The following is a 22,709-nucleotide window of genomic DNA, read 5'->3' as shown; positions in this document are numbered from 1 at the left end:
CGCCCCGCCTTCCCCGACTTGTTCGACACCCGTGTGTGGTCACGTCGCTGCCGTGGCACCATATTTTACAGTGCCCCATCCTGTTACAGCCTGGCGCCCCTCCTGCCCTGCGTGCTGCTATTGTGGGATTCGTGGCCACATTGCCCGTGTCTGTCGCCGCCGCCAGCAGGACGAGCAACGGGGTTATGCTCCCTTTTAACGTGCCCACGTGCGCCAGCCTGATGATTCTACACTGCCCTACTCAGACTTCTACCGGCGTTCTTCCTCTCCTCCTGATTCCACCGATGTTTCACGGCCCTCGCATCCTTCCCGACGCCGATCCCCTTCGCCTTTTCGCCGCACGTCACCGCTTTGTCCTGTCTCGCAACCCTTCGAACCTAGAGTGGAAAACTAACCGAAGCAGTTTTTGGAGGGAAAGCTGCTTCGAGTTCGAAATCTACAATTCCTCCTAGGCGACCGTCGAATATGTTAGTAGTGATTGTTGAAGGATTGTACGTTGAGGCCCTCATCGACACCGGCACCGCTTATTCCGTCGTGCATTTCTCTCTGTGTTCTCATCTGCACAATGTTCTAACGCCATACCATGGCCGGTCTCGAGGGAGAGCGCGCGCTCTTTCTTACGGCCTTCTTAATCGCCGCGGGAACAATGGGAATGTTTCTCCTTGAGTTGCGCTCTCCGCCGCTGCAAGGGGCGCGACCTGCTCACTGTTCGCTCCGCGTCTGCTTCAGCGGCGGCGGGTGGCTTTTGCCTGGTTTCGCGCTGTCGCTCGTGAGTTTCGTGGTGAGTGCAGCCCCGAAATGAAAGAACACAGAAGGTAGATTCTGCAGCAGCATGTCATCAACGTACTACACACGTGAATGGATATAAAAACACTGTCGTTTAGCAAACGTTCGACAAGCATGACATATACATTGCAGCATGGTAGCTACTTTTGTCCATTTTAATTCGAATTTATCCCAAGCCTGTACAAGAATAGAAAAAAAAAAAAAAAAAAACTGAATGAGCAGTGATCACATCGAAGCTTCTTCAAGGCTAACATGACAGCAACTCGTCTCCAAAAGCAAAACAGTCTTTCAGCGCTAGATGCGAAACCATCCATGTAGCACCAAAGATGAAAATAATTTCATAAAAATGTAATGTAAATTGCAAAATGTTTGCATGATATAAAGTATTTGTATAACAGTCAAAGTAAACGTTGTAGGGTTGAGTTTTAAATGTTATTACAATTCATATATTAGCCAATGTGATGTATTATAAACATTATTTTAATTTTGCAAATAAACATTGCTTAAATGAAATTTTTACATGACATTAAGTTTATTATGAAAACAATCAAAACTGGTTTGATATTCTTGACACCACTTGTGCCCGAAGTGGTAAAAGGAGGCCAATAAATGATGAAGGTGATACTCGATGCAGTGACTTAAATGAGTTCACCTGCTATATCGAAAGTATGCAAGAAACTTCTAAAGTGTTGAAGAAGGACACTCACTGAAGACTCATTTCAAGCCCTATATAGCGACCCATTGAGGCTGTCTTCGGGAAAGTAAGGTTAATGTGCGGAAGGGAATGATATATGCTAGATGCGAGTGCCGTAACAGCTAGCGGCACATGGCTACATTGCCAGGACGGACGTTTCATCTGAGAGCAAAATCAAGGCACTGAAGGAAGTGATGGCATCTCCTACCATCCCATTTCCCACTGTCACATATTCCGGTTTACCTTACGCCGCTGGATATATCGTTTAGTTAATTTCGGGTGTGACGCTTGCGCTATTCTTCTTGAAACTAGCGAAAGAAGCAGACCCATGTAGTACGCTCTTCTACGAGGCCAATATTCTAGTGGACTGCATTATCCGAAACCAGAGCTTGTTGCCCTATTGGACAAGCTTCTTTTCTTTTTTTCTTTTTTTTTTTTGGAAAAAGCTGCCGTGCACCTACTATGCACACAAATGCAGCATTTCAGAATTCAACACTGATTTGCCCGAAAGGAATTGACAACAGCTATGTTATTAGGTCCGCTTCTTTGATATTTGGAACATTTCTCAGAATTCTCAATTAAATATACCAGGAAAGTGACAGAGAAGACCGAGAGGCCAACTCCTTATGTGCACAAGCCGTGCAGGAAGATTTTGAGACTGAATTTTCTAGACGCAGGTCGCATTTTGATGAATTGATGAATATTTAGTGCAATGTGTAACTTGAAGGACAATTTTTTTATTGTTGGCCGCTCTTTTCGATTCTACATAACTGTTTATGCCCGTTTCTTTGATTAAAAGTAGTCGCGAGACTACATATACATATACATATCCGACTGATATGTTTTGAACAAAGCTAGAACAGCCCACTCCACTAAACAAGTGAAATTTTTACTATATGAATAAATTTTTCTTCTTTACTCTGAATCTGAGACTCGCCATGAATTTTTGCCGGTGCCTCTACTGATCTAAACGAAAACGGTAGCGGTTAACAGAATCTCCACACAACAGTTCACCATGCACTCACGTCAGGTTGCTCTACACCTGCTTAAAACATTCAAAGGCACATTGCATATCCTGGTAAATTTGTTTTTGTACAAAACTTAGGGGTAAAACATGTTGAAGTGTACCCGAAGCTTTGTTCGACCGTGCACAACCGCACTGACGAAGGCGCGCGTGCGCGTGAGCGGATTGTTGACTGTGTTTTATTTCTCGTACACGATAAACGTTCGATGCTGATTACGGCCTTTGTATAAACCATAAGGGGCGAAATGTCCGGACCTGCCGGTTGCAACTGAAGCGGGCGAAGCTAAAAGCGAAAGCGCGTTTCCCTTGCACGTGAACGGCTGTAGCGGAGGAGCAGTAGTGGGGCGGTGGTGACCCCACCGAGGTGCGGCAGGCGGTGGAAACAGACTCCATTGGAGAGGCCATAAGAGAAGAGGGTCCTCCGCTTCGTGGAGCTAATGGAACTCTTATGAAACTCACCGGCCAATGCACAGCACGTGTCCTCATTGATAACCAGCGGCATCATATTGAATTTATTGTGCTCTCCACGTGCGTTCATCTCATGATCTTGGGGTGGGATTTCTTCTCGTCGGCGTCCGCCCTCATCTCTTGCCGTGAGCACCTTATTCATCTTGCGGACCCCGAGATATTACCGACTTCTGATTGTTCACCGCCACACGTGTTCGCAGCAGTTGATTTCGTTCTGCCCTCAGGACGCGAGCAGCTGATCATCGTGGCATTGGACTACCCTCTCGATGGCGAGGCCTTCGTTATGCCCGCTCCTCGGTGACCTCCGACGACCTAGCTCTTACCTCGTGCCTCACCTCTTTCACCCATGGTTGCGCGGTGGTTGCGGCCCTGAATACAACTCTCCAGCCGTTCTTACTGCCCAGAGGCGCCACAGTTGGGTTTATTTTTGACGGTGATCCCGTTCCCCTCAATACACTTTCTAGTGCACCACCGCCTGCTGCCAAGCCTCCATTTCCGACATCCTCTGCGCTCGCAGCCGCCATCAGCCCTGACCTCACATCCAAGCAGTCCACAGCTCTGCTAGACGTCCTCTTGCGGCACTGAGTCTTTTGATGTGTGCGCCTCAGCATTGGGGAAGACCTCCGTCACCTCTCATCGCATAGAGACGGACGGCTCTGCTATTGTTCGGCGACGGCCTTATCGCATTTCGGCAGCAGAACGCAGTCACTGAGGAGCAAGTTGCTGACATGCTTGCTCGAAATGTCATCCGGCCATCCACGAGCTCTTGGTCCTCACCTGTGGTTCTGGTTCGAAAAAAAGATGGCTCTGTCCACTTCTGCGTGGATTACCGGGCACTTAACAAGATCACGTGCAAGGATGTTTACCCTTTGCCTCGTATTGATGACGCATTAGACTGTCTCCAAGGTGCTGAGTATTTCTCCAGTCTCGACCTTCGCTCGAGATACTGGCAAATTCCTATGCACGATGCAGACAAGGACAAGGCTGCCTTTTATACCCCCGACGGTCTCTACGAGTTTAACGTGATGCCTTTCGGACTCTGCAATGCGCCGGCCACCTTTGAGCGCATGATTGATACCGTGTTTCGCGGCATGAAATGAAAAACATGCCTATGTTATCTCGACGACATCATTGTCTTGTCGTCAAACTTCGCTCAGCACTTATAGCGTCTCACTGAAGTCCACATGTCCCTTGCCCAGGCGGGGCTTCAGCTGAATACCAAGAAATGCCACTTTGCCAGTAAGACCATCAAAGTACTCGGCCATGTCGTCAGTAAGGCAGGAATCCAGCCTGATCCCGAAAAAATTGTGGTTGTAGTTAATTTTCCTCGGCCCCAACGTCGGAAAGATCTTTGCAGCTTTCTTGGCTTAGCCTCCTACTTTCGCCGTTTTATTCGGAACTTTGCAACAATTGCGACACCGTTACACGAGCTCGTGTCTTCCCAAGTTCTTTACACCTGGTCCACTGAATGTGAAGACGCCTTCAGAGCTCTCAAGCAGGCACTCACTTCCACTCCTGTGCTTCGCCATTTTGACGCCGACGCGTCCATCATACTTACACACAGACGCCAGTGGCCACGGTATTGGCGCGGTTTTCTTGCAACGCAACGCAGTGTCTGAAGAGCAAGTCGTCGCATATGCCAGTCGTACGCTTACTGCATGAGCGTAACTATACTATTACCGAGTAAGAGTGCCTCGCTGTTTTTTGGTCGATCAAAAAATTTTGACCTTATTTGTATGGTCGCCACTTCACCATTGTCACAGACCATCACGCAATTTGTTGGCGGTCATGACGCTGAAGAACTTATCGGGTCGACTGGGTCGCTGGGTGCTACATCTTCAAGAGTACACCTTCACCATCACCTATAAATCTGGGCGAAAACACCTTGACGCTGACACCCTCTCTCGCTGCCCATTGATTCCTACTGACGCGGCCCCACCTACGGCCTCCCCTTCCTCCTGCCATCCGAGTCAGCCTTCTGCTGGCCACCTGAATGTTGCACCCATCGCTATAGCTCCACTCGAGATCAACGCTGATTTCTCGTCTCTGCAGCTGACTGACCCTTACTGCCGCACAAACATCGCTTGTCCCAAACAGTCACTTGCGCCGTAAGCTTCGTTGGTTCCGATTTCACCATGGAACACTTTACCACGACGTTTATCACCCTACAGGTCAACGTTGGGTACCCGTTGCACCACGCGACCGTCGTTTTAAAATTATGGAGGCTTACCACGACGACCCCACTGCTGGACATTTAGGCTACTTTAAAACTTACGACTGTATCAAGAGCCGCTGCTTCTGGCCTGGGCTTTCTGCCAGCGTCGCCAAATACATTTCATCATGTCCATCCTGCCAGCATTCAGCATCCCCTCCTGCTGGCCTACTGCAACCTTTACCTTGTCCATCTGTGCCGTTTGATACGGTCGGCATTGACTTGTTTGGTCCTCTCCCTTTGACGTCAGACGGTAAGCGTTTTCTTGTCACTGCCATCGACCATCTAACGCGGTACGCTGAAACCGCCCCTCTTCGCTTCGGTGCCGCCTCTGAAGTCGCTGATTTTTTCCTGCGTGCGATAGTTTTGCGTCAGGGAGCTCCCCGTATTCTCATTAGCGACCGTGGAAAGACATTTCTTTTTCAAGTCCTTGAGGAAGTACTGCGCGCTTTTATTTACCACCCTCAGACCAACGGACTCATCGAGTGGTTTCATCGCACTGTGTCTAACATGATATCTATGTATATCGCTCCTGATCACCGGAACTGGGACAACGTTTTACCTTTTGTCACCTACGCCTACAATTCTGCTGTTCAGCACACTACTGGTTATAGCCCTTTCTTTTTAATTTATGGCCGTCAACCATCGACAGTATTCTACACTACTTTCTTCTCTGCTCCCTCCTCTATGTCTGAATCTCTGGGCAAAGGGTTTGCCACTCGTATGGCCCAGTGTCGCCAACTTGCCCGTTTGAACACTGAAGATGCCCAACAAGAACGCAAAGCCCTGTATGATCAACGCCATCGAACTCCCTCCTTTTACCCCGGTGATGAAGTTCCCCTGTGGACACCAGTCCGCATTCCTGGCCTGTGTGAGAAGTTCCTCCATCGTTACATTGGCCCTTACACAGTACTCCACACGTCTGCGGTGAACTATCGCATTATTCCCTTGCACACCGTTGCAGATCGCTCCGAAGAGATCGTCCACGTCTCGCGCATGAAGCCTTATGCCCAGCGACCAGGGTGGCCGCTTTTTTGTCGGGGGGTATTTGTGTGAGCACAGTGTGTGAACTTTCACCTCTTTCATCTGTATAGATACATCATCATCATCATCATCGCCGACTGCTGCTCGGAGCGTCACGCGCTGTGGGCCAGCTGGTTCTAGAAAAGAACAGACGTTCGTGCAAGTGCTACCGTACAATATTGAGACGTTCAGAAAAGCCACCAGTGTTAATGGCAACTTCTGTGGCGCTACTACAGCATTTCCATTCTGCTCAGTTTTTCTCTCCTGAAGGAATGTCTCCCTTTGCATTGAAAGAAATTGTGCATTAATTTAAGGCTCGTTTGTAACACTTTATCCAACCCTTTTCTTCTCGATAGGATACAAGCAAAGTAAATCCTAGTTACCTTAAAAGTCATAGTTTCAGTCTTTAAGGCACAAGCATTCAAGAGGCTGGGGTAGCAGTGTGATGCTTAGTTATTAGTATTCCAGCATCATAGGAGATTTGAAGCAATGATGGAAGAAAGTGTTATTCCAAGTGCAATATATTTATAGCCTGGAAAAAATAAATTGAGTTAGTTATAGTGATTGGTTTGGTATACAGCAGAAAATGAGCTTGGACTGAAGTGAGTTCCCCAGCAAATTTTGGGCTTAGAATTGTGGAAGGAGTGGCAGTACATTTCCTGCTTCACTGAGCATGTTGTTCCTAATATGCAGTCATGATTATTTCATTTTCTGTCATTTCTGCTTGCTAGGCAATCAAAACGGGACGCAGGGGAAAAGTAACTCTTTGCAAAAAAAAAGGGGGGGGGGGTCTGATTTATTCTTTCACTTGATTTCTAAACTATTCAAGGATTTTAGTCTCCAGGAAAGAGAATAAGAAATTGAGTTGATTGAAGCTCGTATGATGTCTCTAATGTGACGTCAATGCATTCTGTCCTTGGTGTTTTTACATCTGATTCTGACTTGGTAATGCATGTCCGACTTGTTGCAAAAGCTGTAGTAACTGTGCATTATCTAGTGAATTTGAAACTTGCACTGATTCAGTTATAAAGGTAATAGTAGTATTTGTCAATATTCCTGCATTACTGGATAGACAATAATCTGGCATCCCACATTTTTCTTAAAATTACACTTTTAGTGCGAAGTTATGGTGGACTTCATTTGTTTTAGTACAGGAATCTTGTGGATTTTTGCATCATGTCAGCTTGCTTATACTGGCTTTACTGAATGAAATAATAAGGCCTATGTTCGCACATGCTTTATTCTTACGCATGGATCAATGGGTAACTACTTGGAATGTAAACTTCCTGCCATGGTTGTAAACTGAGACGAATATATTTCTTGGCATTTCCAATTGTGTGTTCCCTAATCCTCCAAAGCCTAAGGAGTAAGTTTCTGTTGGAGTTCATACTTGAGTGACAGCAAAACATTTTGCTGCCCTTATGCGTTTACCTTTTTGCCTGTTTAAAGATTGCTGGCACTGAGCGTGTTTTTACTTCAGATGTGCATAATAGGGGCTTTCACTTTAGGGACTTTTGAATTAATTGCTTAACACAATTTTTAGGAGCATTATTTTGACAGCAGTCATGTTGAGTTACCGAGGAAATGCTAAAAGTTGATTGGATTGGTATAACAAAGTATGTTAATAGGGTGTGGAGGTAGAGCTTGTGTGTCCCATTTACTGTCTAGAGTACTGTTTTGGTGGTGTGCTGCAGAGCAAAGTGAGTCAAATCTAAATCTAACAATGTACATTATATTTGATGAAAAGTTCAATTCAAGTCTTAATGTAGCTGCTTTGTTAGGGTTTGCATCACTTTGCAGCTGCAGTAGAGTGCTAGTACAAGTAAGCACCTGCCTTAGAATTTCCTTTTGCCTCCTCTGCACAGCACTGCTCGGGTGTTGCAAACAAGCGTGGTCAACAAAGGGGTTCCAGTATGAGTGCAACAGAAACTGTTGCACAGGGTGCTGCACAATAGGTGCAGAAAGATTATTGTGCATTGAAAAGCATTGGTTAACATAAATATGTGACTAGTAGTGTACGTTATCTGACAAGAACTGTTTGCGGTCCTTCACTGACTGGCATTCTGCAGCAGCACCTGGCCAGTCAGCCTTTGTCAGCCATTGCATTATGCCAAGAAAAGCCAGTGCAACAGATCAGCATGCCAAGAGCATGACAGAACTTGACAGAGTGAGCACGATCGGGTGTATAGATACCTTTCTTACCTGGTAAGAGCTTCGATGACTATGGGTGTCCTGACATGTGACATGCAGGTAGGCATGTCCTACTGTTTCATCACTCTAATGTCAAGATTGTGGAGTTTCTGAGGCGATAATTGGGTGCATGCAAAAGTAATAGAGCAGTTGTAGGGAGGGATGGATGCTTGAGTGGTTGACTGTGTCGTCCCTCATAGCACAGTTGAACATTGCACAGCTCCTGCCTGGGCAGTTTAATGCAGAGCTTTTGGATCATACGAGTTGGGAAACTCCGCTTTAAAATGTTGCTAATTCTGAAACGCACTTTTCGGGTGCCGATTTATTGTACCATCTAGAAGCAGTCAATAGAAGCTTTTTGCTATTGCCTTCTGGAAATTTTTTTTTTCTCTTTTCACTTTAATTACCTCTACGGCTGTTATGTCTAAAAAGTTTTGCTGCAGCACCTCTTAAACTCATTTTCCTGGCTGTCGTGCATTTATCAATAATCTGAAAGTCTGCAACTTTAACGGTCATGGGCACTATTCGTAAATGCCCGAATTTTAACCGATCAAAACTGCCATTTTTTGATACGTGGGCCCCATGGGAATTTGTGCAACTGGCAATATTAAACGTCACAGGCAGGAACTGTTTTTTGGGACTGAGCGGGCAGGAGCTGTACAAGATATGCTAGAGCTTATTTTTTCAACTGCCTAAAAGTGCAATGAAAAACATGCTTCTCTGAATCCTGTTTTATCACTAGTGCCTCTATGGGCTTGCAAAGCTTTGTACTTGAAGCACCTCTTTATCTGAACTTCTGATAAACTGTCCAGGTTTGCAAATCTTGTCAGATTTATCTTAAAGAGCAACTCCGGCATTTTTTTCTGGGCATATTTCTCAGTTTGAAGCTCATTTGTGCCAAATTTTGCTGCAGTTCAACGTTTTGTTACAGTGTAAAGTCGCAAAATTTCTTATTTCGTGGCCTCATTGGTGTGATTTCTACTGGCATCCTTAAGTGCATGACATCACCGGATGCACGGATGTCTATATACACTGCCTTTGCTGCAGGACAAGTTTGTTTTGGTCATTTCAGGCAAACAGTAGCTGTCACTTACATAAGTCAATTGTCAGTTCATCTAATGAGCATGCACACAATAGGTTTTGTAGTCATATCCAGGACATTATAAATTGGTCAATAGTGATGTCACAAGCTGATCGAAATGTACTTTTGGGCTTCAGTTTCTCTAATTTTGCTCTTTTAAAATACTTCTGCTTGGAATTTTGAGAAACTGGTTTTTGTGCTGGAGAGAGGCAATGTGATGCAGTTATACACAAAATGCTAAAACCCTCCCAGTGTCCCTTTAAAGGATTGCAGCTTTTATGCTTGAAAAGGGGGCTTATCTTGTGAACTTTTACCATTTTCTGGCTGGAAAGGCACTAGTATGTGACAAAGTGTGTATGGGAAATATCAGATTTTTGTACCCATTTTGGTAAAGGAAGCATAGAGCCTATTTTTTATTATTATAGTATTTCCTAGCATGATGCCCTTCGTTTAGTTCATCAGCAGTTTTGGGTCAATCTCCCAAGTGCTTTCATAACAATCTGCTCTTTTTGTTTTTCGTGCAGGTGATCTACTGCCTGCGGATGGAATCATTATCCAGAGCAATGACTTAAAAATTGATGAGAGCACACTAACGGGTGAATCAGATCACGTCAAAAAGGGAGAACACATAGATCCCATGTTGTTCTCAGGTATGTCATACCCCACCCTCAAGTATTCTTTATAGTTGTGGCTAATTGTTGGATGATAATCCTTTTGAGTTGTACACCACAATAGTGTAGTAAATGTCTGCTTGGTCTTTTTGTGCATTTCTGTCATGACTGTCCATTATTTATTAGGAAGTGACTGTATGCATATGTTGCAAAAGAAAAAAAATATGGCAGTCTAACCGTGCTATGCCTAGATTATCCCCCTGCGTTGACCCATGTTCTATTGCCACAAACAAAGCACAGATTTTGAAAAAAACATAGCTTTAATGACGCATGTGCTGTCATGGCCAGGACAGGGAGTTATGGCATGTGGTAACTGAAGTGACGCACATATTCGTGCTGGTTACATCGACTTGTCTGTAATCAACGCAAGTTGCACTTCTGATGGTGGCTTGAAGTGGCCTATTAACAATTCGACCCCTAGTAGTTTGTGCATGAACACTGGCAACCACTGTGAAATTTTAGCATTGACGTTACAGACATCACACAAATGAGGGGGGGTGGGCGTCAGGTGCCTGTGCAGTGCTTGTGTGCACACTCGCTTAGCTTCTTGACGAGGGCTCTCGGACGCACCTTGCAAAGTTGTTCGCGTTCTCACTGACCATTGACATCCAAAGTAGGCACTGTCGCTCATTGCTTTGGAGGGTGTTCTTGTTCGCGTTGCTCTTTGAGTTTCAAAGCTTTCACTTGTCGTTCATTGCTGCCCGTGCTTCTCTTCTTTCCTCAAAGTTTGCGCCTTTTGCTTATGAAGGTGACCTCGGAGATTGGCAGCAGCACTCATGAAAGGTACCGTCAAAAGACGAAGCCATTATTGTGAGATTATAATGGGTGGCAGTTGATGAGTCTGATATCCAAAAGCACTAGCTGCGTTGGCCACTTTCTGGACACGTTGCGCCATCTGGCACGATTATTGCAATTCAGACAAATATGCGGTATGTATTGTGTGTGCCAGGTGATGCAACTTGTCCAATAGGTTTCAGACTATGTCGTCAGGTCGTACGCGCCAGAACCTGGCCCAAACTAACAATCTTTTGTTTTTGCAATGTTGCTGTTGGATGTAGTAAATAAAACATTTTGTCCACAGTGAGCATTCCTTCATCTGACATTATTTTGAAGTCACTTGCTGCAGTAACACACGAGCAATTAAAGACACTGCTGTGATAGACGCTAGTGCACCTGACATTGTCGCTTTGTCTTGGAACCGTGACAGACAAAAGGAGGTGAAAATGCATTCCTAATGTTTTGCACTGCATGTAGAAATTGGCTCAGGTTGTGTGCCCCACTTTCAGGTACACACGTCATGGAAGGAAGTGGGAAAGTTTTGGTATCCGCGGTGGGCGTCAATTCTCAGGCAGGCATCATTCTCACCTTACTGGGAGCTGCCCACACAGAGAGCAAGGAGCAGAAGAAGAAGAAGAAGAAGAAAGGTGAGCCCTTTCTTTAGCATGTAGGCTGTAATTGTAAAAGGCAAGGCTTTTTGACATTTCTCTGTGCATGTTCCTAACATTCCTTGAGCATTGTGCAGTCTGTTTGTAGACCTTGTTTCAGTTTTTGTGCAAATCTGGTCAAAAGTTGTTTCTGCCTTCCATGCCCACTGCCACTCTTCATGATTCCTACTTTATCAAGTAGCTTTTCTTGGATCCAAGCACAAGAAGCGACCATTTCACAACCTTTTTTCTAGAAGGAAGGAACACCTTATTTAGTGCAATGTCAACAGATATAAAAACGTATGATTGGCCTGGAATCTGAACAAACCTGTTGTGGTGGCTCATTGGCTTTGTGTTTTGCCATGCTTGAGGTCTCTGGTTGAACTGAAAAAAATATTCCAGCACTGAGATTTCGGTGAATGCTTAAAAAACCCAGCGATTGAAATTAATTCACAGTCGGAACGAATCACTGCCACATCGGCGCAACTATTTGGGCAGTGACCCCTTTTCCCAAGCATTTCACCCCAGAAGAGCCGAGCACCAGGCCGGGGGAAAGCTTGTACCCATTTAAAAACCGGTGGGTAACCGGCGGCACCAGGGATCGAACCCGGTACCTCCCGAATGCGAGGCGGATGCTCTACCACAAGGCCACCGCTTCGGTAAAAAAGGGCCACATAATGGGCTTTTGCCGCACAAGGCGGACTTATTGTTGTCCGATGGCGGAACTGATCACTGCCACATCGGAGCAACTATTTGGGACCTATGACCCCTTTCCCAAACATTTCACCCCAAAGAGCCGAGCACCAGACCGGGGGAAAGCTTGTACCCATTGTACAACCGGTGGGTACCCGGCGGTACCACAGTCTCACTGTGATCATTTGGCTCATAAAAATCAATTGTTGCACCTACTTCACTGGGCCTGTGCTGTTGAGCAGTGCCAACAGGAGGACCATAGAAAAGGTTCCCATGCAGTCATGTCTGAGTAATCCAACATTTCTAGTTGTCACTGTTCCAGTTTGGTTTGTATGGCAATTGTTTGTAGCTGCATACACCTGCAGAATGCAGTGCACTTCTTTCGTTTGTGAGAAGCTGTTTTTAAGTGCAAACAGTAGCCATGTAAAACTGGTCATGGTAAACCAAAACATAGGGCCTTCGTTTTGTGCATTATGAAACAATGCACAGGTATTGTGTAGTCTTTAGCAAAATTTTGTAACATTGGAAACTGTGCAGGAATTTGTGTGGGGCCTGCACATAACTTTGTCAGGTGCAGGGGCTGAGTTGAAAGTATGCGTTTGTGCATGCATAATGTCGTCCATATGTTAATGCTGTCATGTCTTTTGAATTAACTTGTCCTATGCTCTCAGCAGGGTTAGGTGAATCATTCTGCACCATAGTTGTGATCTGCTAGTTTATGGGCTCCATGCTACTGCAGTCATCATGTGGAGGATGGTCTCTCGTATTACTTGAGCCTTAACACATACTAAATGAGCGTGCTGTTTTGTATGTACATGTTAATTGCATGCTGTGTGGTAATGTTCTGATACCTGTATTGGGTGTCTTCCTATTTGTTCGTTTTTCTGTGACCAAGAAAAATCCTCCTGGTTTGACTGGCCACATTCAACAGTGAATTTTTTCTCTGTCCAAATTCTCCAAGTATTATATCTCCAACAGATATCTCTAATGGACTTCTGTTACTGTGTCCTACTTCATAAGGCGAAGGAGATTGTTACTTTCATAAAATTATATTTCCTAAACAAAATTTTCACTGAAATGATGCTTAGAGCAAGTAGTTTTATTTTTATAGCAGCTTTAAATGAGCTAATGTGTGCAGCTGAAAATTCGAGCAAAGACAGCTTGATTGTCGTTAACTGTAAGATCATTCCGAGAGTGTTATCATCTAGAGTGTCTTGACCAACATAATGCATACGTCTTTGCTGGTCTGCTTTGGTGATGCAGTCGCCACAATGTTAACTTGCTCGACTAAATGCCACTTTGGTTTTGTGTGTCCTTGCATGTCCCTTTAGCGTGCTAGGTTTTTCTTGTCCAAACTGTCACCTGTTCCCCTCACCTTGCCTTCCATTTTGCTCTTTCTACTAAAGGTTAGTGACCTTTGTGTGGTACTGTGAACACTGATCTTGATGTGTTGTGTGTGTGTGCATTGTTTGTAATAATTGTGTGCTTTTCTCTTTTTTTCTCCGTGTTCCTCCTGCTGCTGCCTTGTTCCCCCCGTTCTCACATCTGCTCTCTTCTCTGCGCTTGTCATGTGCGCGACCCACCAGATGCTAAGAAGGGGCATAGAAAGAAGAAAGGGGAACCAGGTGACGATGCCATTTCACTTCCACATGCTGTGCTTTTTCTCTCGCAGCAGGGCTTTGTTTTCGCTTTTCCTTTTTGAGGCACCCTTTCTTGTACTAGCAGAGGCAAGGGCTGCTTTTGATTACTTTTTTAACCCTTGTGCCAGAGGGGTAGGATGAAATGAAAACTATGTTCACTACATTAGGCCTAGCTATAAAAAAAACAGTAAAACTTTGTTAATATGTACCCGCATACCAAGTAGTGGCTAAAACGTAGTGAGAATTCTCTAGCTTAGCCACCATTGAATCCCATGTATTGGCTGGCAGCTTAAGACGTAGTGGCTGACGAAGTGCCCACCGCTTAACGTGTACCTGCCGTCGCAGTTTTGCTAGTACCATGCTACAATGTGGAACGTTTTCCACCTTTCCGAAAAGCATTATTAACATGCGGACTACCGGCGATACAGCATTGCTGTCATTTCGGTCATGTTTCAATGAGTGCGGTGCTGTCCATGTCAGTAAGGAGCCCAGGAAGCGTCGACTATGCTGACGGGAACACATCGTTGAGAAATGTCACCAGCCCTATCATGGTAACCATCATCATCATACAAAGTCCTCACAGACCTAGGCTTACAGGAGGATGAAGTGTATCTGCTCAAGGTGTTGCACTCTGACATTGCAGCAGCAGTGGTGGTGTGGGGGCGCTACACAGCGGCACAAGTTACAATGTAGCGAGGTATGCGGCAGGGTTGCCCACTGTCCCCATTGCTATACATGCTGTATGTAGTAGAGGTGACACAGAGGCATCAGGCTGTAGGTTAGGAGGGACAACCTGTGATGCGATGGATCCCTGTCATGCTGTATGCTGGTGATATCATACTGCTTGGGGACAGAGCAGAACTCCAAGGGCTCTTGGACATGTTTGGCACGGCCATGAGCTCACTCCGGCTGCGTTTTAATGAGTGCTAATCAGTGGTCCTGAGGTGGGGAACGGAAGGTCATCAGTTGGTCCATGGACGCTGCACGAGGCGCACATACGGCTAAGTGTATACATCAGCAGTGGATGTAACTATTTATTACAGCATGAAAAGCATCTCAAAGTGAAGGTGATCCAACTGTGCCGCCACGCGCTGTGGTCATTCAATAGCTACGAGGTGGTGTGGGCCATGTGGAGGCTGGTGGTGGTTTCGGGCCTGACTTATGGGAATGCGGTCTTGTGCATCTCCTCAGCGACGAGATAATTTCTGGAGTGGCGTCAGCGTGATGCAGGCCATCTCGCGCTGGGGATTCCCAAACACGTAGCGGTGGAAGGTATGCAAGGTGACATGGGTTTGTCAACCTTCGTGGCACGGGAGGCTGTGGCGAAGTACCTGTTTAAGCGGTTACTCTCAAGTTTCTCTGCCAGCCATATCGCTCGCCAGGTATGGATCCATGGGACTTTCTTGAGTGGAAACATATGGTTGCCTCCCAACAGTTTGCATAGCAGGGCCGGGGCGTGCACCCACGAAGGTTCGCGAGCAGGTGCAGCAAGCGGAGACAGCCGAATGGGTTGAAGCGACAAAGTCAACCTTGGCGCTGTATGTCCAGTGGAAGCAGATGGACTGCTATGACAATACAAGAGGACTGCTGGCAGAGGCACGCTGTGGTGCTCTATGGACGAGAATGTGGTGAGCAAGCTTCACGGCAAGCCTACCGACAGACTGCCCCATTTGTGTTGCAGAAGAAGAAACACTGCAACATGTGGTGATGAGCTGCAAGGCCAGTACGAATTCACTATTGGCGGCGCTTGGCTTTGAAGAGTCGACGGACGCAACAAAGCGTAATCTTGAACATTGGTGGAATGGAGCCTCTGTGCGGAGGTCTGCTCCTATTGGACCTCAAGCGTGCCTGTGAGGATTTGAATTTTTTGGGCAACATTTCTTTCCTTTTTCTTTTTGGCTTGACCATGCGGTTGATGTCGTGGTCTCTCGTTAAAAAGGGTACAGCCAATACTACCATCACCGTCTCGCTCCAACCTTGCACTGCTCGCACTGCGTGTGCTTTTGCATTGTGGATCTGTCGCAGGTAGGCAACACACATTTTGTGGTGGCATCTTTTGTCTAGAGAGGGTGCTGTGTGAAGCACAAAGCGGTTGTCACTTCAGTGTGTGTGTGAACGGCCAGCACTATGCCGAAGCCTACTCGACTGAAGTATTGCGCACTGACAGTTAAGGAGAAGTTGATCATTATTCATTCTGCTGAAAATAGAAGTACAAAGAGCGCACTGGCCCGTGTGTGGGATGTGCTTGTCCCCAGTCTCTTCGGTTTTGAGACTGTGGTTGTCACCACACGACTGCCACGGCGGCAACTGAAAGTGACGGATTTCTGGTCAACGGCACACCAATAAAATGCATGTATGTATGTGTATTCATGGAACATTTACTGTGCCTGAATTTAGTGGGAATAATGGCAAATTTGTACTAGTTGGCTAAGGTGTACTACCAGATAGTGCATACGTTTCCCACATCTCTGCCAGCTACATATTAACGGGGTTTTACTGTATTTACTTTCTGGGGAGGGAGCCCAGTTTTATCTGCTGAAGTAGTTTTCTGGGGACTGACCTTAAACTGCCAAGCAATCACCTGTTCTTGCCAGATTTGCATTGGGTGCTTTCTTTAAAATTTTAACTCAACTTAGCACTTGCCATTTGGGCTAGCATATCTACCCCAGTATTGCGCCATATTTGAGTAAAATCATACTATGCATTTTGTTTGCACCTATGGAGCAGTGATGTGTATGTCACTGTGTATTGATTAAACTGTAGTTAACTTTGCATATTTTACACAGTAGCATTGAGATTTAGGTTTGCATTTTGTGCAGCCAGCCCACCTCTCAGAGCTCCTCTTGCTTTTTTTTTTTTCCTTTAGTGGAAAAAGGGGGAGGCTTCTGTGCTCTGTCTTTTATTCTAATGGTTGCGTCATGTGATTTCTGTCTGTTGCATTCTGTGGTAACAATTTTATCTGGCCACAAAACCCACGTGCTGTACAACGCTTTTGTGAAAAGGGTGTAATTCTTGGCACTGCTGCGGGCAAAACTTAACATTCTCATGCTCAGCGCACACACTCCTGGCTGATTTAACTAAGAGTTGTCATTGAGCTTGCCACCTAACAAAGGTTTGCCTCTTCTGTGTCCATGACTGAGCTTCATGCAGAAGGATGCTCTGTTTGCAGCTGTGACCGCTTCTCTATGCAGATGCATGAAGCAGAGGAAGTAGTGCTCTTTTCATTTCCTAAGGTCGCTTGTTGCTTACTTGCTTACTAACATATATGTGGCATGAGCCTACTTTTTTTTTTTAACCAATATTTCTCTGCATTGCGCTGACCTTCGTAGCAGACTCTCTAGAAGCACTTAGAGCTTCACAGCAGTAGAACTGTACTCCATTTGTCATTCTTTTAATGATTCCCAGGATCATTAAAGCTTACTTTCAGACTAACATGCTCACTATTAGTATTAACATGTCGCAGAGCAGAAAAAAAATACTTGTATTTTCTTCTGAGCTCATGAGCTGCATGTTTAGCTTTTGCTTTTATGTGGTAATCATTAATCTTATCCATGGCAGCTGTGTTGTGTTGCATTTTCTCTGTTAAGGTACACTAGAAATACCAACTTAAATTTCTTAGTATAACATTTGGGATATACAAAAAGATCCTTCGTTGTAGTATGGGGCCCTTTTAATTATGTACTTTTGACCCTTTTGAACTCATTGGGGCTGTGCTTTCTTTTGAAGTAGGATTACCTCGTGGCATAGTAATCGAGGAAGGTGACTCATTTTTAACAGCAAAATGTGAGAGATTTAAAATTGTGCCTGAAGGTTAGATATGCCCCTGTAGATAGTGTTTTGCTGTCTGTATTTGGCTGTAGCCTTCTGGAAATATGGAACAAGAATAAGAGCTGCTTGCAAAGCGACTGGGCCATTGTTGTCATCTGCAAAGCTAATTAGTGAATCTGGCTCTTGTGTTACTGCAGGTGGAAACTTGTTATGTGGTTAGTCTTGCATTTTTGTGCTCAGGCTAATAACGCGACAGGTGATCTGTATTTTTAGCTGACCAACTAGCTTAATATTTTTTTCTGATGGAGAATGTAACTACAATGGATTGCATAGTACCGCCTTCGCCTTGGGACTTGGATGCAAGGAGCTTGTACACATATTTTGCAGAATTGAGCAAAGTTGTTGCAATAGGAATACAGAGCGCCCCAAATCCTGCCATCTTGCTTTTTCTTTTTTGAAATAAAGCAGTAGGGCTAAGGACTTTGTTTACTTTGTTTGCAATTATTTTTTTCTTTAATTTTGAGGAGGAAGGGAAAGGGTTTTTTCTCGTAACTTATTTTTGTTTCTGATTGATTTTTGACATTGTGTTCTTTTTGTTTTTTTCTTCCTTTGTGTGGTCGATATCTTCCTCCTCCATCCCTTATTGCTGTTCTCAACCCTGCTTTGTTGCTGCCACCCTGTTGTGCGCGCATCATGCCCCCAGCATGCTACGTCGAAGCTGGCGAAAAGGAGTTGTCTCCGCTCACCCAACCTGACCCAAATGGTAGTGTATGCCTCACCGAGACCATCAAGTCTGCCCTTGTCTTTTTTTTTTTTCTTGTTAGCTTGAGTGTTCTGCTTCATCCACAAACCACTAAGACTCCTCCTACCTTGCCTTGGGTGCTGGCTGGTTCCTCTGGTTTGCATTTCCTTTGGGTTATCCCTCACCTTTTCCAATCCTTAGGACTGCCTGCGAATGCGTTGTGCACTGATTGCTTTGGTTGAACACAGGTTGCGTGTGGCCAGTTTGACTGCTGGAATGCGGGTTGCCAGCCGGTGTTTTGAATTTTACACAATGCATGTGCCTGCTGACTAGCCTTTAACAATGAGGTGTGTTTACTGGGAGCAGAGGTCCTTGAAAACTCGGAGGTTTATTTTTGCCCAACGGGTCACTTGGCAGCCATTGCAGTTTCCTCATGGTCTCATTCTCTCTCTGGTGAATGTCTGCACTAACTTGGTTTGCAAAAGTCTGCGCCCAGCAGTTCACTTATGTTTGCTGCTGGACAGCCGTGCACTTACAGTGTAGATTGTAGTGTACTAATGCAGTGTAATGGAATGCTGACTTTACTACCTACCAGCTAGGATGCCTAATAAAGCTTGTTCTGCATGCGTTTGTTGTCTCACGCATTTCCTTGGTATTTTTTGCACTTCTGGTTTGTGTTGCTGTTAAGTGCTATTTTGACATGTTACTCTTTGTAAGTGTGCATTTTAGTCGGTTGTTTGTTTGATGTAACTAAAATTATGGTTGTTAACTGTACTAAGAGGTGCATAGCTGAGGTAGACTAGTATACCTTGAAACTAGCTGATGTCTGCTCACAGCACAAAAACGAATGACATTAAAATACCCTTTCTTCACAGTGCTAAATCTTATCACAGACTTAGATGGCTAGAAGAGGGCAGAAACATAGTGATAGCCATGCCGCTCATGTCAGCTGAGTTTGCCGCTCAACGCATTCTTCCAGAACAGGAGTGCTTCAGACGGTATTTGAGTGCGTGTCTTAAAAATCCTTTGTGACCAGATGAAGGTGTTGGGCAGAAGTAATTCTAGACTGCACTATTTCAAGACTGTAGCAGTTTTCCTTTTGCATAATAAAGGTGAGTGCAGGACCAACTTTTGTGCATAATGTGTTTAGAAGAGGGGGCCACACAATTGGTAACCAAGTACTGGCCATGCTGTTACCTAATGTGGCTGCTCTATGGCTTTGCACGGAGCAAGAGTTACTCCTGGTGCCTCGGTCTGCTGAACTGCGACCTTGCACTGCATCTTGAATTTGCAAATGGCGTAAATGAGGGTGGACTGTGCTGTATTGTTGCACTGGAGGCTTGTTTGTAGGTGAAAGCACTCTCTTGTGGCACGTGCAGTAGACGAAGAAGCGGCCATGTCTGGGAACTCGCACCTGGGCAACATCACTGCCAACACCCACATGGAACCTGCCCGTGCGGATTCCATCGTCGCCACCGGCTCACCGGCCGAAGAGAACAACCCCCGCAAGGAGAAGTCCGTGCTGCAGGCCAAGCTCACAAAGCTGGCTATTCAGATAGGATATGTCGGTGAGCACTTCGCTTGTTCTTTATTACTCCCCACAAATATCCTGGAGTATGAAATGCTTACGCAACAAGTCAGGCATAACCTAAAAACAGAAGTAAATTGTAAAAATAGGATGTAGTAAAAGCTCTTCTTTTTCATTAACAATGCGTAGCAGCCATAAGAAGTGTGGGGTATGTTTATAGGTGCAGCGGTGTTGGAGGCGTTGTCATGCTTTGTTGCGTCATGCAGAATGCAGGAAGTCGTATGGTGTAGAGGCTCAAGCTGCATAAACTGCTTTGGGTTAAGAGGAGAGGTGATCACATTGGTGCAGTATGAGTGTGTTGCTGCGTGCAGGGTCAACGATAGCAGTGTTGACAGTCATCATCCTGGTGGTGCGCCACCTGATTGAGGTGTTTGTGGCGGAGGGTCGTGCCTGGAAGAGCAGTGACACGCAGCACATTGTCAACTGCTTCATCATTGGCGTCACTGTCCTGGTGGTGGCCGTCCCTGAAGGTCTTCCATTGGCTGTCACACTCTCCCTTGCCTATTCTGTAAAGGTGGGCACTGCTCTACTCTGCTGTTTCAAGCTTTGTCTTTTGACCACTGCTGTGGCTCAGCTTTGAATTTTGAACCAAAGAACACTATTTTGATTTCAGTCACGGTTGTGTTTTGCACTGTGGGATGCTAGTGCATCTAAAGGACACTAGGTGGCTGAAATCAATCCGTAGCCCTCTACACAGCACCCCTCATAGCCCACGTCTTTTTGGGATATTAAAACAGTCAATGACTGATTTTTCGGACCTTCAAGGAGCTGAAAAAGCATCTGGAAAACCAGGCAGTCTGAAAAAACAAATTTACACTGAAAACATCACTTTATTTACCGAGCGGCTTGAAAAACTGGTCAGTCTGCTTCTGCGGGAAAACCGCCCAATGGTCGGAGTGGCACGATGTTCAAAGAGTGCCAGACACTGGCAGGTCAGTTGGGGCAGTGCTGCTTCCAAGTGACTCTACGTCACTGCCTTTCTTTTTTCTCTATATAAAGAAAAAATAAAGGGTGGTGGTGGTGGTTATCTCTGCGGAAGCGGTGAGAGTCGTCTGTTGCATACATTTGTTCAAAAAAAGGTGACACACGCCTCGCGAGCTCCAGCAACCATCTGGAGTTTGAACACAAAGCTCTTATGGAAGCCTGTATATTTGGGACACCTGGTATTATAAAGTGCAGTTAGTATTTAGCATCTCTTGGCAGCCGGTGCTTTTCGGTGCACTGGACAAACGCGGAATATATTTTTTTCCGGCCGTGTTCTCTCATTATCATCTGCAAGCGGACTTGTGCTGCCTTTGTCATGCCGGCTTCTGACGGATGGGGAGGCAGTGTGAGTGTGCTATCACGTGACCATATGTCACGGCTTGCGTGTAGCATGGGTGAGCTCGAGTCGCGTGTGCCGGTTGTGCTATAGAGAATTGAAAGGTTTTCTAGTGTCATGAGCAAAGTGGTGGAGAGGAAATGCTTAACGATACAGCCGTCAGATGGCACCACGCTAGCTGTTCCCTATGAGTGGCGCAGCCAGGTCAACCCAGGTTTCTCTCAGTCAGAATAAAGTTTCATTCATTCTCTTCGTCATGTTGGTGCTTGACATGTTTCCTGGTGTTGTGAACATGCCGGTGGAGGTGAAATATTCTATCGGTACACAGTACTACCGCCAGCTTGCGTGCGGCTTGTGCGAGCCCTGTTCTCTGCCCGAATTATGTTCACGCTATTTCTTTACTAATTTTGCTATTGTTGGTTTGCTGGCGTGCTAAAAGTCTAAGGGCATCCAGAGCATCGATGTAATTTTTTTAGAACCAAACAGTTTCCACAGAGTTTGATGCATGTGGTTTCGTGAGTAGTGGTGTAGAAGTGAAACTCCAGCAGAGTTTTACAGTTGCTTGAAAAGTGCATTATGATTACTTTGGTACCTCGTACCATATTTCACCTCACATTCAGCGGATGTCTGCATTTTCTCTGACTGTTTGTGTAGGAACGGAGCCTGGATGGCACATAAAACTTCATAAATTGTGTTGTGAGGGACGCCTGCTGGCATGTACGTAAGGAGCGGGCCTGGTGAATTTGAACAACCTCGACAAGTTTGTCTTAATGGTCTGCACATCATTTATATGGTCTGACAGCTCCAATTATGCAAGGGCAGCAGTGGCTGTGTGGGGGGATAGGCCGGCAGCAGCCATGCTGCCCAGAAGTGAGAGAATAGACTGTTCTGGCTGAATGGAGGCAGCTTGCCAAGTTATTGTCTGCAGGAGAGGAACTTTCGTGCTTATTTGTTATGTCATGGTGTAAAGCGTTAGCATCCCAATCTCTTATCAACTGGAACCTTATTGAGAATGCTGTGTTCTTCTTCATAAATCTAGACAGTAAAACCTGTGTTTGTGTTCAAGTTGAGGCACAGCAGTTATGAATGGGCCGCAGAAAGTTGATACCTAGCTGTCACTTGTACTGAGGTGATATCTTGATGCCATATCTTTGCAGAAAATGATGAAAGATAACAATTTAGTACGTCACCTAGATGCCTGCGAAACCATGGGTAATGCAACCTCAATTTGCTCGGACAAAACCGGCACATTGACAACCAACCGAATGACTGTAGTCCAGAGCTACATATGTGGTGAGCTTCTTTTCTCAAATTTTCCTTTCTGTCATGTCAGACTTACTTTTTTTTTTCTTTGCCGTTGCTTGCATAGTGGCACAGTTTTTGA

General features: G+C 45.5%; 1 protein-coding gene across 21 annotated transcripts in view; it reads left to right on the top strand.

The window, feature by feature from the left end:
* Nucleotides 1-22,709, top strand: part of PMCA (plasma membrane calcium-transporting ATPase 3) — a 489,190-nt gene that overhangs the window by 380,162 nt on the left and 86,319 nt on the right. For 15 of the 21 annotated variants that reach the window (XM_084603899.1, XM_084603850.1, XM_084603721.1 and 12 more), the window contains 7 exons: nt 10,003-10,128; nt 11,436-11,573; nt 13,853-13,891; nt 18,378-18,437; nt 19,796-19,984; nt 20,316-20,518; nt 22,483-22,618. In XM_084603899.1, coding sequence (XP_084460025.1) covers nt 10,003-10,128; nt 11,436-11,573; nt 13,853-13,891; nt 18,378-18,437; nt 19,796-19,984; nt 20,316-20,518; nt 22,483-22,618 — 891 coding nt within the window. The remainder of the gene's footprint in view (nt 1-10,002; nt 10,129-11,435; nt 11,574-13,852; nt 13,892-18,377; nt 18,438-19,795; nt 19,985-20,315; nt 20,519-22,482; nt 22,619-22,709) is intronic. The other 6 variants (XM_084603402.1, XM_084603549.1, XM_084603461.1 and 3 more) reach the window with 5 other exon arrangements.

This window comes from Amblyomma maculatum, chromosome 1, assembly GCF_055883805.1.
Source record: "Amblyomma maculatum isolate TAMU_Amacu chromosome 1, ASM5588380v1, whole genome shotgun sequence".
Classification (NCBI taxonomy): domain Eukaryota; kingdom Metazoa; phylum Arthropoda; class Arachnida; order Ixodida; family Ixodidae; genus Amblyomma; species Amblyomma maculatum.
Note: the sequence above shows the minus strand (reverse complement) of the source record. Positions and strands in the feature narration are given on the sequence as shown.